This window comes from Balaenoptera acutorostrata, chromosome 12 (assembly GCF_949987535.1).
Source record: "Balaenoptera acutorostrata chromosome 12, mBalAcu1.1, whole genome shotgun sequence".
Taxonomy (NCBI): Eukaryota; Metazoa; Chordata; class Mammalia; order Artiodactyla; family Balaenopteridae; genus Balaenoptera; species Balaenoptera acutorostrata.
The window spans coordinates 29833120-29849028 of record NC_080075.1 but is presented as its reverse complement, the minus strand read 5'-3'; the positions used below and the strand labels follow the sequence as shown (position 1 = coordinate 29849028).

Sequence of the window (15909 nt, the reverse complement as noted above, 5' to 3'; positions counted from 1 at the left end):
TATACCTTCTCCTTTAAAAGTGATATTCCTGGGACTTCCCTGGTGGTCCAGTGGTGAAGACTCTGCGCTTCCAATGCTAGCAGGCGTGGGTTCAATCCCTGGCTGGGGAGCTAAGATCCCACATGCTGCGCAGCCAAAGAAATGTTTTTCGAAAGTTATATTCCTGTGTTATTGAATTTAGTGGTTTAGATTTTGTTTTAATGTTAAGAAGATTTCAGTTTCTTTACCAGGAACAAACAAAACATAATGTAAAAATAGTTTCCCAGAAACGATTTCCATCATTCTCTTCTTCCCTTTCTCCCGCAGACTGGTGTTTCATCTTGACAAGCTCTCTGTTATTCCATAGGAAAGCTGTCTGGCTTGGAGGTTGCAATCCCAGGGAATTTTTCATCACCAGGGAAGTCTCCATCACTACAGAGGGATCAAGGGAGAAGTCAGTCCCTGGTAAGTGAGATGCTCCCCCTAAAGACCAACACAGCAGTCGTGTACCTTTCAAGGGGTTCAGGGGCAAGCTGGGCAAGGCATTTCTACTAACTCTTCTTAAGGACCATAGACAGTGCCCTATGCTACGAGGTAAGCGGTGACTGTTGTAATTCTCACTGGTGATCATTTCCTGTCACTGATTCTTGGCTTTCTTTGTATTTCATAGGACTGTTATAAGTCCAATACAAAATGAGTCTTATTTTTAAAACACTGAAATCTTTTACAAAGCCTAGCATTCTCATCTAGAGTCCTTTCAATTCTCCCCACTTTCCTGAGAGGCTAAGAACACTTCACACCATGAACTAGGAGAGGGGGTAGAGCCCTTTCTGATGAAATGTATCAACAAAGACAGAGTCTTAGCCTGCTTGCTCTCTGGACAGGCTCTCGGACCACAAGGTCTTAAATCCTGGTATAAATGAAGGAAGTGAGGACAGTTCAACTGGCACTCTCATAACAAGAGTTCTGAAACACCTTCCAAAGAGACTATAGCAGTAGATGAGGGAAGGGAGTGCCACAGTGTGGTATAGTACAGGGGGAGTGATCGGCTACAGCAGTGAAAAATGTGGTACCTATTGGTGTGCTCTCGGGGTTCTTGTACATGTAGCATAGATGACCTTTACAGTGGCCCTCCCACCTTCCCTCCTGCATGAGGTGTTCTTTTCTTTTTTTTTTTTTTTAAATTATGTTTATTTATTTATTTATTGTTTGAACTTCTTTATTCTACGTATTTATTTTTTTGGCTGCACTGGGTCTTCATTGCTGTGCACGGTTTTTCTCTAGTTACGGCTAGCGGGGGCTACTCTTGGTTGCGGTGTGCGGGCTTCTCATCGCGGTGGCTTCTCTTGTAGCGGAGCATGGGCTGTAGGCGCGTGGGTTTCGGTAGTTGAGGCTCACGGGCTCTAGAATGCAGGCTCAGTCGTTGTGGCACATGGGCTTAGTTGCTCCACGGCATGTGGGATCTTCCCAGACCAGGGCTCGAACCCGTGTCCCCCGCATTGCATTGGCAGGCGGATTCTTCACCACGGCGCCACCAGGGAAGCCCTAGGTGTTCTTCTATAGAGTCTCAAAACAGAGGGCACTGAGCGAAGGTAGTGGTTATTAAAGGCTCAGGATCTAAATTCTACCTGTCTCTACACCACTTCCCAGCTGTCGATTTGACCCCATTTTTGAACGCCGACCTCATTCTTCAACTTTCTCTGCCGTTTGTATACTCACCTTGAAAACTTGTTTCTGTGATGCGTTGAGCAGGCACAGGGTGGCAGATTGCAGAGGGGGAAGCTGGTGGTCGGATATTTGTGGGCTGAGTCTCCTTTAGTCCCATTCCCATTTCTGGTTGCACAGAGGCCCTACTTCCTGTGTGTGACACAGAGCCATAGGATTTCAGGCAGGAGCCAAGTTCTCCATACAGTAAAGACCCCAGTGTGCCTTGGTTATAGTAATCTACCTGGCTTCCTTCCTGGTAGGGGAAGTGACAGGCGGCTATGCCCCTGATTTGGAATCTGAGACGGTGTTCCCTGAGCAAGGCTGGCAGAAAGCGATGGATAGAGAGGGACCATGCTATTGGCGTCTGAAGTTTTATCATACTGGGCTGCCATAAACACGGAGGAAGCAGCTGTGTGCCGGTCAGTGAGTGCCAGAGTAAAGTCTCCGAGTGAAGAAGAATTCTTTTCAGTGCTTCCTGTGATGTCCCACTCAAGAACACCTGGATAGGAAGGAGCTGAAGTGGAGATCTGGCTGTGGTCAGTAACTCCAGATAACCTAGTCGTGCTAGAATGTTGGTAAAGGTAGGCACTACCCATGAGTGTCTGGAAAGAGGTACCGGTAGCCGATGCCGAACTGACGGCAGGGGCAGAGACTCTGGAGAAGTTGCAGACACTTCGTGTTAGGGAAGTTGCATTGCGCACCACAGGAAGAGAATGCTGCAGAGAATTCAGAGTTCCAAGGAGAGATGGATTTTGGAAATTTTCTGGAAGAACAAGAGGCTCATGAAAAACTCAGGGAGGTTGAGAAATTCTCAGTCCGTTTGAGGAACAGCATTATCTTAAGGTTCTTGCTATCAGGACACCTCTACTATCAATACTTCCTGAGAAACCCAAAATCAGACAGTTAATGATGGCTGTGAGGACTGAGCAGTTTTCCAGTCTTCTGTATTAACTGCCTGTGCTCCCATCTTGGGCGCGGATGGGCAGAAGAGCCAAGTGGTATGGTGCAGACATTGTTCTCTAGGCTGGAAGCAACCTTCTCCCTGCCCTGTCTTTCCCTTCAGCCTGCACTCGTATTGACCTCTATGCTACTTCCTAGACTGGAAGCATTTTAGAACTAGGAGGCCCTTAGAGAACTTCGATTTTCTCAGTCTCATTTCGTGAGTAAGGAAACTGAGGCTCAGAGAGGTCGGGTTGACTTGTTCAAGTTCTCTCATTATGTTAGTATCCTTACCAGGTTTCAGAACCTCAGTATCCTGACTTCCTTGCCAGGACTCTACTCTGAGCATGATACTGCCAGAAAGCAGGAGAAATAGAACTTATAATATAGGCATTTTTTTTGTCCATTAGAAAACAGTACGGCTATTACCATTGTCGTCTTCAGGGTCTCCCTTTGCTTGTACAGTTCCCACGCTATTACCTAGAGTTGACGTATAGCTCAGTCCAACTGGTGAATTGAAAGAGTCATTTTTGCCCTCTTCAAGCCTGGTTTCCCATCCTACCTCAAAATGATTACCCGGAAGTGGATATCTTAAGTGCTTTTGGAAAGAGAAAAGTTATCTGATTACTTCAGATTACTCATCTATAAAGTGGTTATAACACCACCACCAATAATAATAGCAGTGATAATTAATAGATGAATAAGCTGATATATTGCGTATGATTTATATGGAGGAAGATACAATAAGTTCTAGAAAGACAAAGAAAAATCATGACAAGCATATTACATAACGAAAAAGAAATCCATAGATATTAATGAAAACTGGGGTATGTGGCAAGTATCAAAGCCTAATGAATTTACTAACAAATGACATTCTGTACCATCCATGCAATATTATGAAAGTGAATGTTGCCCACTCTATTTTAGTGAATACTATTAACCAAAAAACACGATAGAGGTGATAGAGGTGAATGAATTCCTAGCCAATGCATACAGACAGAGAAGGTTTATCAGTAAAAAATGCATAACAAGCAACAGAATGCAATAAGTGTGGAATGTATAGGTAGCCACAACATATATAGACAAGTATTTCAATGAAAAGCGGTACGAAGCAGACAGCAAAATAATAAGGGTAAAAGAGTTTCATGATTGTGCTCATTCATATTTTTACCCAGCAAGTAACAGATATTAAGCCTAGGAGAAATATATATTTCAATGAATATAGCTCATATAGTAAGCAGAAAGGAAGCTTAAAAAGTATCAAGAAGGTTTTTGTATTTATCCTAGAACTTAGATTAGAATCATCTTCAACATCCAGGAAGATGACATCCCAAAACCTCAAAAAACCATCATCCCTAGAATCCAATAAAAAACGATTTTCAAATGTCAGAAAATCCAAAGGACTCCACAATATTGTTTTCGATAAATGTGGATGTTTGTTTGTTTGTTTCTTCTGCCGCGCCGCGTGGCCCTGGCCGTGAAAGCACCGAGTCCTAAGCACTGGACCGCCAGGGAATTCCCTAAATGGGGAATTAGAGATGTGGGGCTTGACTTTTTCTTTTTCTCCTTCGGTAGCTAAGATCTACAAGCGAACGATGGCTGTTGATCAATGTGCTCTCTGTGTTAGGAAGGAAATAACTGTAAAAATGAAAAGCAACCTTGCCTTAGAACCTACATATCACACAAAGGAACTAGTCCTTCTGATTCAATTTAGAAGATATCATGTAAAATGTTTAACTGGTAAAATGTCTACCTAGTTTAAAAGTTAGAAAGAATAAAACACTGAAAAGCAACCCCCTAGAGAACCACTTTGGTTTCTTGTTTATAGGAAGCATCATTTCCAAAACATATTTCTAAAATGTTTATATTCAAAACTGTCAAGCGCCAACTGTATTCAGAGAGGCAATAAAAGAAAGAAAACGGAGTATGACTTTTCTGATAAGCTGCCTTTCCTGGTGATCCCCTGTTCTGGCCTGACTTTCCTTCTTAGTCTGTTAATGTAAGGATTTGCTACCATCAACTTTGTTTTGCCCTGCTCTGAGCAGATTTCCCTCTGTGCTGTTTCTGCTTTAATTTAAAATCTTTGGTTCCCATCAACATTCCATTGCAAAGTACGTTTTTCTTGAGAGCTCCTCTATGCTTTCCCTCTTCATTCTTATATTTTTTCCCATCTCTTGGTTCCTGTTGGCCTGTGCTAATGAAAACAATCCTCAACTTCCTTACGTTTGACTCTGTGCCTCCCTATATAGCCCAGTACTCCATCCTCTCTCCCTATTCTCTCTTTTCAGCTGGTCGCAATACTAGTGGGGGGAGACCATTAGAGATGAAACATCTTGGTATACATTGCTAGTTTTCTATGTCACCTGGCTTTTCTATGTTTCTGTTGAAACCCTCTTGAGAAGTCTCTGATTTCATTTTTTCTCCATGGGTACCCTTTAAGGCTCAATACTGGAAAAGAAGGGGATCAGAGTGATCAACCCAATGTGGTAGCCTAACGTAACAGATAAGGAAAGCAGCAGGCTTTGTGAGACAGTCAGCGATTTGTCCAAAGTCACACAGATAGTAAACGTCAAAGTCAAAACTGAAATTAGGTCTCCAGACTTGTAGTTCAATACTTTCCCTCATTATTCCATGCTATTTTGAATCTCCTACTCAATTTAGGGGCCAAAGAAATCGAACGCAAAACTTTCCAAAGTTTCTTTTCTTACCTGACATGGTCAGAGAAGAGGAAAGATCAACTGCAGGTACAAGGGCTGAGGAGACAACACTAGAGGATGTCTGAGTGGCTGCAGCTGAACGGCGCACGTGTCCAGTCCAGAGGTCACTGGTTACTGGTCCAAACAGCTCCACGGAAACCCCAAGACTCTACCAAGTGGTAGTAGGTTTGGTAGGAGAGTGATGTCACAAAGCAGGCAGTTGAAAGGTATGAGCTAGCCAGTAGGGAGGTCCGATCCCCAACAGGAAGGCGGGGTTGGGTGAAGAGAGTGTAGGAGAGCTAAAACAACACCTAAGTTTCTGAGCTCTGGGGAGGAAACCCTAGAAGACAGATTTACCTCTCCCAGGCTCTTCCATTAGGGAAATCATTGCAACGTTTCTTACAGACGCTCATTAATATAATTAACTAACAGTTACTTATATTCTACAGAGTATTCTATTTTATGTATCATATACTTAGAGCTATATAGATGTTATTTAATTAATAATCCTTAGGAAGGAAAGAGCCATCTAGTTTGAACTATTACAGTTGTTCTGAAATCATATGTGTCTACTGAGTGAGCTGATAGCAGCTTTTAAGGAGCAAAAGTAGGGATTAAGAAGCTCTTTTTGTAACTTGGTTCAAGAGTAGGGTGAAGTTTGTTGAGTGTACCTTGTGGAGAATGTTGTGGTCCAAGGCTCTTCTCTTTGAGTTTCTTCTCCTTGACTCCTACCTTCCTTGGGCTGGGCTAGGCTGGGGGCCAGGTTGGACTTGCGACTTAACATTTCTCTTCCGCTTTCTTCTTCTTTTTTTTTTTTTTTTCTTTTCCTTCCATTATGGGCATTGCTTCTAGGACAAGCCTTGATCTTGCACTGGATGTTACTTCCTGTCAACTTCCAGCAGCCGGAGTCTTCTTTTCAGTGCTTGACGCTTCACGAAATCGACTCTGCCCGTTGGCAGCAAATACCAGAGAGCTAGGAGACAGAGCTGGTTGCAGACCTTTCCTCTTCCAGCCTTTGGTTGCAATTGTTTTGCCCGTAATTTGCTAGCTCCAGTTCCTTGGGCCACACAGGTATCCTGCCATCCAGCTCTTTTTCTATGTGAGAGACGTTCTGAACACTGTCCCTTTTTCTTTGCACAGAAGTATATACAGTGTGGCAGTTACTGTAATCTCCTCCCCCTTGCAAACAGCCACTCTCGAATCTTGGACCTCTAGGACTCTCTGTCTTGCATGCTTGGGTGCAAGGCCAAGCAAAATGAAGAGGAGAATAATTAGAGAAAGAGGAGGACATTGGTGGAGAATTGGGAGCAGGTAAGGTGAAAGGGCACAGGAGAAAAGAGATGCATGTAGATTTTTTGGTTTCTGCGGGAAACAAGTTGACACACTTGGGCCTCATTTTGTATTCACAGAACAGAGAGTTAAAGATATAAGTAGCTAGAGAGTGCAGCAACTGCCATGAAGTCTGTACACTGAAGAGAACAGTCTCACATCTAGTTTTCATTTTGTTTTATGTCATAGTACCTTATTGATAGCATTCACTGGTGTGTTTGTAGAATACAGATGTGTTCAAATGCTCTGGTTTTGTCTACATGGCTATTTCCTTGTCCTATTTGTAAGGAATCCAACATTGTAAGACATATTGCATGTTTTTTCTCTTGACGATCGTTGACCTTGAAGCGTCATGAACTAAGTTGAGCTGTTGGATTTTGTGGAGAAACTTTCAAAAGGGTCTGTGAAAAAGGCATTGTGGTGAGTCGCATTATGCACCCGAGCGTAAGGAGCAGATACCTGCCACCAGCCCAACTTGGCCTGGATTGCCTCTGTTTTAGTTCCCCCGGTTAGTGCTTTTCTCCCTAACCACTCTTGTGACTGTGATCATGTGAGTAAGGGCTGAGTTGCTAATGATTTCTGTGTGAGGTAAGCTGGTTTGAGGGAGGAAATCTATGGACCTAGTCATTTTCCTTGGTGGTAAGCTTTCAGGGGTGCAAAGATTGATCTTCCTGGGGACTTTTCTGGTCCCAGGAAGATATCGCATAGATGGGACCTCCAAAGGCACACATTGAATCTTTAGGCCTGTTTTTCCTATTAGGAGATACGAGTTTCTTCACTGATGGGGATGATGCTTATCTGAGAAGAAATTGTGAAAGGTGGTGTAGTATAGAGGTGTGGCTTAAGCTTTTAAGTTTTCTTCAAGGTTTTTCCCCTAAGCTTCCTACTTCAGACGGCCTACTTACATGATACTAGTATGTGATGTCAGGCTAACAACTTCCTAAATATACCTGCAAGCCAGATCAGTGTCTCTTTTCTCTGTATTCCCATGGAAATCAAGGGTCCCGCCGAATTTTCCATCGAAACAGTTGATTTGTGTTGTCTCTAGGAATGCTGAAGGGCGTACCGTTGCTTCCTAACCGGTGTCATTTGGGAGAGCTACCTCTGTACGTTCAAATGATTAACTTTGAGACTTTGCTCATGTATGCGGTAAACCCTTGAATTCCCTAAGACCTTCCTTTCCTCCATCTCATACCCCATTAAGCCCGCTTCAGTTTATCTCCTGCATTTCTTTGGAATCTGTCAGCTCTTCCTCAACATCCTAATACTGAACTTGCCTGTCTGTTGCGACTAGGTCCTAACTAGTGTCCATATATCTTGTTTCCTTCCAATCCATTCTTCACACAAGAAACCTTCAAAGCAAGTTGGAACATTGCTCATAAACATCGCTCACAAACATTGTTTTGAGACTAGAAAACACAGTGTTGGCCTTTACGACTCTGCGTGGTCTAGAGTCCTCTCTGCTTCTCTAGCCCCATCTTGTGCCACTTGTGCCCTCACTTTCTATGCTTCAGATACACTGAATTAACCGTAGTTCTCACTCATCTGACAGAAGTCAGTTCAGATATTATTTTTCACCGTGATTCCTCGCATTAAGGAATTTGATGATCAGGTTTTGTATGAGGACTAAAACTAAACTGGGAAGTGGAAGAATTGAGTTTCAACTGTTTCAGTCAACACGCATGTATTAATGATACCTACGTAATGAACACCGGGCTAGGTTTCATGAGGGATCCAGAAGTTCTGGCCATCTCTGGTTTTGGATATCCCTTATTTGTTGAGACCTTTGCGTTGTCTGGTTGCCTTTTGTCTGTTTTCCAGATGGGAAAACAGGAACAAGGGAAGTATAGGTTATTACTAGGTGGGGTTGAACAAGCGGAGCAGCAAACTGCAAAGCAGAAAGAAGAGGGACGTACTCTAGAGGGATATGATTTCCATTTTCAAGGCGCCTGCATCCTGTGCAGGGAGACAGCCTAACATAAAATGTGCCTAACAACAAATATATTGACTTTTTACTAAAAATCTCCAGTTCATGTAACCAAGGGGTTTATACCTTCTCCTTTAAAAGTGATATTCCTGGGACTTCCCTGGTGGTCCAGTGGTGAAGACTCTGCGCTTCCAATGCTAGCAGGCGTGGGTTCAATCCCTGGCTGGGGAGCTAAGATCCCACATGCTGCGCAGCCAAAGAAATGTTTTTCGAAAGTTATATTCCTGTGTTATTGAATTTAGTGGTTTAGATTTTGTTTTAATGTTAAGAAGATTTCAGTTTCTTTACCAGGAACAAACAAAACATAATGTAAAAATAGTTTCCCAGAAACGATTTCCATCATTCTCTTCTTCCCTTTCTCCCGCAGACTGGTGTTTCATCTTGACAAGCTCTCTGTTATTCCATAGGAAAGCTGTCTGGCTTGGAGGTTGCAATCCCAGGGAATTTTTCATCACCAGGGAAGTCTCCATCACTACAGAGGGATCAAGGGAGAAGTCAGTCCCTGGTAAGTGAGATGCTCCCCCTAAAGACCAACACAGCAGTCGTGTACCTTTCAAGGGGTTCAGGGGCAAGCTGGGCAAGGCATTTCTACTAACTCTTCTTAAGGACCATAGACAGTGCCCTATGCTACGAGGTAAGCGGTGACTGTTGTAATTCTCACTGGTGATCATTTCCTGTCACTGATTCTTGGCTTTCTTTGTATTTCATAGGACTGTTATAAGTCCAATACAAAATGAGTCTTATTTTTAAAACACTGAAATCTTTTACAAAGCCTAGCATTCTCATCTAGAGTCCTTTCAATTCTCCCCACTTTCCTGAGAGGCTAAGAACACTTCACACCATGAACTAGGAGAGGGGGTAGAGCCCTTTCTGATGAAATGTATCAACAAAGACAGAGTCTTAGCCTGCTTGCTCTCTGGACAGGCTCTCGGACCACAAGGTCTTAAATCCTGGTATAAATGAAGGAAGTGAGGACAGTTCAACTGGCACTCTCATAACAAGAGTTCTGAAACACCTTCCAAAGAGACTATAGCAGTAGATGAGGGAAGGGAGTGCCACAGTGTGGTATAGTACAGGGGGAGTGATCGGCTACAGCAGTGAAAAATGTGGTACCTATTGGTGTGCTCTCGGGGTTCTTGTACATGTAGCATAGATGACCTTTACAGTGGCCCTCCCACCTTCCCTCCTGCATGAGGTGTTCTTTTCTTTTTTTTTTTTTTTAAATTATGTTTATTTATTTATTTATTGTTTGAACTTCTTTATTCTACGTATTTATTTTTTTGGCTGCACTGGGTCTTCATTGCTGTGCACGGTTTTTCTCTAGTTACGGCTAGCGGGGGCTACTCTTGGTTGCGGTGTGCGGGCTTCTCATCGCGGTGGCTTCTCTTGTAGCGGAGCATGGGCTGTAGGCGCGTGGGCTTCGGTAGTTGAGGCTCACGGGCTCTAGAATGCAGGCTCAGTCGTTGTGGCACATGCGCTTAGTTGCTGCACGGCATGTGGGATCTTCCCAGACCAGGGCTCGAACCCGTGTCCCCTGCATTGGCAGGCGCCACCAGGGAAGCCCTGGGTGTTCTTCTATAGAGTCTAAAAACAGAGAGCACTGAGAGAAGGTAGTGGTTATTAAAGGCTCAGGATCTAAATTCTACCTGTCTCTACACCACTTCCCAGCTGTCGATTTGACCCCACTTTTGAACGCCGACCTCATTCTTCAACTTTCTCTGCCGTTTGTATACTCACCTTGAAAACTTGTTTCTGTGATGCGTTGAGCAGACACAGGGTGGCAGACTGCAGAGGTGGAAGCTGGTGGTCGGATATTTGTGGGCTGAATCTCCTTCAGTCCCATTCCCATTTCTGGTTGCACAGAGGCCCTACTTCCTGTGTGTGACGCAGAGCCATAGGATTGCGGGCCGGAGCCAAGTTCTCCATACAGTAAAGACCCCAGTGTGCCTTGGTTATAGTAGTCTACCTGGCTTCCTTCCCGGTAGGGAAGTGACAGGCGGCTATGCCCCTGATTTGTTCGTGGGCCTCCTGATCCAGCAGTTCCCTTGGCTCTGCCCCTGTCGTCAGCTGCCCCTAGGATAACTGTGAGCCCTTGCCACTTCTCTGGTAGATTTCCCTATTCCCCCACTATAATCACACCTGAATAAGGCAACTCAGACCTTTCAGAGATGTGTCCTGAACCTCTTGTTTTCTGAAATACCTATCTGGTGGTTGTGAGACTGAAGGCCAACGTCCCCAAGAGACTTTTTCTATTTCTCCTAGTAAAGCTAGACTCATCTTCTGTCCCCTTCAACTCTCCTCAAATTGTGTTCTTTCAACCCAGACCTCTGACCCTGCTTTTTACTTCTGCCATTTCATCCTCACTCCTGCTTCCTTTCCTAAATCCATACCTCTCTGTTGGCCTTCCTAGGCCTGGGCCAAGTTCCTTCCTCTTTCCTCAGTGTTTACCCCTTTCCTTCATTCTCCCATCCAACTTTCAGTCCTTCCTTTCTCACGCCCCAGTTAGCAGCATCTCAAAATTCTTAAGGTTTATTACTCATCTAGTCATTGTATTCCATTTACTTATTCAGTTCTATACCTATCTTACCTATGTATGGAAGAACAGCTGGTAGCCAAGGTGGCACCAAGAATCCCAGCAGCTCTCACTTGACGTATCCGTAGTAGTCAGCAATTTCCATTTGTTTTTCCCTCTCGGTGAGAAATGGCAGCTTCCCCGAAGAGGTGTATCTGGCAGCATTCTCCCGTTGTTGTTGAGCCCGCCTCTTCATGGCCTCTCGCTCTGGCCTCTGCTCTTGTTCGATGGGCTTTGACATGACTGGCTCAGGCACATTGGGTTCCCTCCATGGAACTCGTTGCTTGCTGAAGTCTTGGAGTAGAAATTGGGTTTGGAGCTTGGGTGGGGACTGGCGCTTAGTCCCAGCAGGGGGAACAGGCTCGCGCTGGAGAGAAGCGCCAGATGAAGTTTGGTAGGGTGCAGGCCTAGGAGCAGCGGACTGAGGGACACGGGGCTGGGTATGGTTGGTCCAAGCCGGTTGGGTTGGGTTGGTCACAGTTGGCTGAGCTGGTTTGGCGGGACCTGGCAAAGAGGCAGGAGCTGGCTGGGATGAATTGACTGCAGCAGGTTGAGCTGAGTCAGTAGAACCAGGCTGGGCACGGTAAGCCCCAGCAGGCCGACGTGAGGCCAGAGACTGTGGCCTCCGAGGAGCGGGTCGAGCTTGAGGCTTGTCCCAGGCAGAAAAAGGCAGAGGTATCAACTTGACCTTCCCAGGAGGAGGCCGCTCGTACTGGGATGGAGAGGGACACTCTGTTTCAGCACTGCTGTCTGGTTTCTGGGCTTGGACCTGCGTTTTCTCAGGACTCTTCCCCTCACGTGGGGTATGCCGCCATGGCTGGATAGCTGGGGGTGGCTGGGGGTCTTTGGGGTTGCTTGCATTTCCCCAGAGCCGACAGGAAGAGAGCCCAGTTTTCGTCTCATTCTTCCTCCCCAGCGCATGAAGGACCTTCACAGACTCCAGCATGCGCACGCCAAGGGAGGGTCGAGGCTTTTGCAAGCTCTCTTGGAGAAGCTCAGTTTGGTGTTCCTTTCGCTTCGTGTTGGGGATTGCTGGCTTCTCTTCTGCCTTGACTTTGTTCCCTGACTGCTTGTTCTCTTCAGCCTTGTTTCTTCCTCTGGTCCTTTTGGTCTTTTCCTGCCCGTGGCTCTTAGTTTTGCTGACCTTTCTGGATGCAGCTTTCTGAGGTTTGCCTTGCGAGTGCTTGGCCGTGTTCACAGGAGCCCTGTCACTGACTGCAGCATTGCATAGAACCACTTCTCCCCCTAACAGGCACTCTGGATTCTTTGGCTGGCTTTTGGCCTTGGGAGCACCACTGATAGGCTCAGAGGCTTTCTGTTTGTTCTTCCTGGGTTGATGAGAGGGAACCTTTACGACACTTGGCTTTTCCTGCACCTGATTCACCTTAATGGCTCTGGTGTCTTTAGCTTTGATCACGTTGGGACCTTGGGATTGACCAAGATCTTTCAAAGAATTAAAGAGCTGGGGAAGGTGACTATCCTCCGCCAGTGTCGTCATGTCTGCAAAACCACTGCTAGGTTCAGTCCCATTTTCAAGTGTCCCTAGGTCCTGACGACTGCGGCTGTTCTCTCTCAGATCAGCATTTTCAGAACCAGGCTGCTCCTCTTGGCTGAGGGGATCGGTGCAGGCCAGCGGCTGGTGAATATCAGGGATTCCTAAAGGGCGTAGTGGAGGATCTTGGTTCTCTGTTGGGATCTGGTAGGCATCCAGAGGCTTTGAAAGCTTGGTTTTGATATCATCCACGTTCTTACTCTCTGTTTGTCCCTGGCTTGGAGCTGGAGGCAGGGCCAGGAGACGACTGGCACTCTGGACTGGAGCTGTCACTGAAATGTCCCCAAGTTCAGACGGTGGGTTACTCTCAAGTATGTGACTGTTTCTGGTACTGCAGGACTTGGGGAGTTGTTGAGTTTGTGTCACACAAAACGTCTGGCTTGGAGGTCGCAATCCCAGGGAATTGTTCATCACCGGGGAAGTCTCCGTCACTACAAAGGGATCAAGGGAGAAGTCAGTCCCTGGGAAGTGAGATGCTCCCCCTAAACACCAACACAGCAGTCATGTACCTTTCAAGGGGTTCAGGGGCAAGATGGGCAAGGCATTTCTACTAACTCTTCTTAAGGACCATGGACAGTGCCCTATGCTACGAGGTAAGCGGTGACTGTTGTAATTCTTACTGGTGATCATTTCCTGTCACTGATTCTTGGCTTTCTTTGTATTTCATAGGACTGTTGTAAGTCCAATACAAAATGAGTCTTATTTTTAAAACACACTGAAATGTTTTACAAAGCCTAGCATTCTCATCTAGAGTCCTTTCAATTCTCCCCACTTTCCCGAGAGGCTACGAACACTTCACACCATGAACTAGGAGAGGGGGTAGAGCCCTTTCTGATGAAATGTATCGACAAAGACAGAGTCTCAGCCTGCTTGCTCTCTGGACAGGATCTCAGACCACAAGGTCTTAAATCCTGGTATAAATGAAGGAAGTGAGGACAGTTCAACTGGCACTCTCACAACGAGAGTTCTGAAACACCTTCCAAAGAGACTATAGCAGTAGATGAGGGAAGGGAGTGCTACAGTGTGGTAGTACAGGGGGAATGATCGGCTACAGCAGTGAAAAATGTGGTACCTATTGGTGTGCTCTCGGGGTTCTTGTACATGTAGCATAGATGACCTTTACAGTGTCCCTCCCACCTTCCCACCTGCATTAGGTTTTTTTTTTTTTTAATTTATGTTTATTTATTTATTGTTTGAACTTATTTGTTCTACGTATTTATTTTTTTGGCCGCACTGGGTCTTCATCGCTGTGCACGGGCTTTCTCTAGTTGGCGGCTAGCGGGGGCTGCTCTTGGTTGCGGTGTGCGGGCTTCTCATCGCGGTGGCGTCTGTTGCTGCGGAGCATGGGCTGCAGGCGCGTGGGCTTCGGTAGTTGCGGCTCACGGGCTCTAGAATGCAGGCTCAGTCGTTGTGGCACATGGGCTTAGTTGCTCCACGGCATGTGGGATCTTCCCAGACCAGGGCTCGAACCCGTGTCCCCCGCATTGCATTGACAGGCGGATTCTTCACCACGGCGCCACCAGGGAAGCCCTAGGTGTTCTTCTATAGAGTCTCAAAACAGAGGGCACTGAGCGAAGGTAGTGGTTATTAAAGGCTCAGGATCTAAATTCTACCTGTCTCTACACCACTTCCCAGCTGTCGATTTGACCCCACTTTTGAACGCCGACCTCATTCTTCAACTTTCTCTGCCGTTTGTATACTCACCTTGAAAACTTGTTTCTGTGATGCGTTGAGCAGGCACAGGGTGGCAGATTGCAGAGGGGGAAGCTGGTGGTCGGATATTTGTGGGCTGAGTCTCCTTTAGTCCCATTCCCATTTCTGGTTGCACAGAGGCCCTACTTCCTGTGTGTGACACAGAGCCATAGGATTTCAGGCAGGAGCCAAGTTCTCCATACAGTAAAGACCCCAGTGTGCCTTGGTTATAGTAATCTACCTGGCTTCCTTCCTGGTAGGGGAAGTGACAGGCGGCTATGCCCCTGATTTGGAATCTGAGACGGTGTTCCCTGAGCAAGGCTGGCAGAAAGCGATGGATAGAGAGGGACCATGTTATTGGCGTCTGAAGTTTTATCATACTGGGCTGCCATAAACACGGAGGAAGCAGCTGTGTGCCTGTCAGTGAGTGCCAGAGTAAAGTCTCCGAGTGAAGAAGAATTCTTTTCAGTGCTTCCTGTGATGTCCCACTCAAGAACACCTGGATAGGAAGGAGCTGAAGTGGAGATCTGGCTGTGGTCAGTAACTCCAGATAACCTAGTCGTGCTAGAATGTTGGTAAAGGTAGGCACTACCCATGAGTGTCTGGAAAGAGGTACCGGTAGCCGATGCCGAACTGACGGCAGGGGCAGAGACTCTGGAGAAGTTGCAGACACTTCGTGTTAGGGAAGTTGCATTGCGCACCACAGGAAGAGAATGCTGCAGAGAATTCAGAGTTCCAAGGAGAGATGGATTTTGGAAATTTTCTGGAAGAACAAGAGGCTCATGAAAAACTCAGGGAGGTTGAGAAATTCTCAGTCCGTTTGAGGAACAGCATTATCTTAAGGTTCTTGCTATCAGGACACCTCTACTATCAATACTTCCTGAGAAACCCAAAATCAGACAGTTAATGATGGCTGTGAGGACTGAGCAGTTTTCCAGTCTTCTGTATTAACTGCCTGTGCTCCCATCTTGGGCGCGGATGGGCAGAAGAGCCAAGTGGTATGGTGCAGACATTGTTCTCTAGGCTGGAAGCAACCTTCTCCCTGCCCTGTCTTTCCCTTCAGCCTGCACTCGTATTGACCTCTATGCTACTTCCTAGACTGGAAGCATTTTAGAACTAGGAGGCCCTTAGAGAACTTCGATTTTCTCAGTCTCATTTCGTGAGTAAGGAAACTGAGGCTCAGAGAGGTCGGGTTGACTTGTTCAAGTTCTCTCATTATGTTAGTATCCTTACCAGGTTTCAGAACCTCAGTATCCTGACTTCCTTGCCAGGACTCTACTCTGAGCATGATACTGCCAGAAAGCAGGAGAAATAGAACTTATAATATAGGCATTTTTTTTGTCCATTAGAAAACAGTACGGCTATTACCATTGTCGTCTTCAGGGTCTCCCTTTGCTTGTACAGTTCCCACGCTATTACCTAGAGTTGACGTATAGCTCAGTCCAACTGGTGAATT

General features: G+C 45.9%; 1 protein-coding gene across 1 annotated transcript in view; it reads left to right on the top strand.

The window, feature by feature from the left end:
* LOC130709334 (uncharacterized) overlaps positions 1-15909 on the top strand; it is a 149445-nt gene that overhangs the window by 75044 nt on the left and 58492 nt on the right. The window contains exons 8-9 of the mRNA XM_057557846.1: positions 307-444; positions 9005-9142. Of these exons, the coding sequence (XP_057413829.1) occupies positions 307-444; positions 9005-9142 (276 nt within the window). The remainder of the gene's footprint in view (positions 1-306; positions 445-9004; positions 9143-15909) is intronic.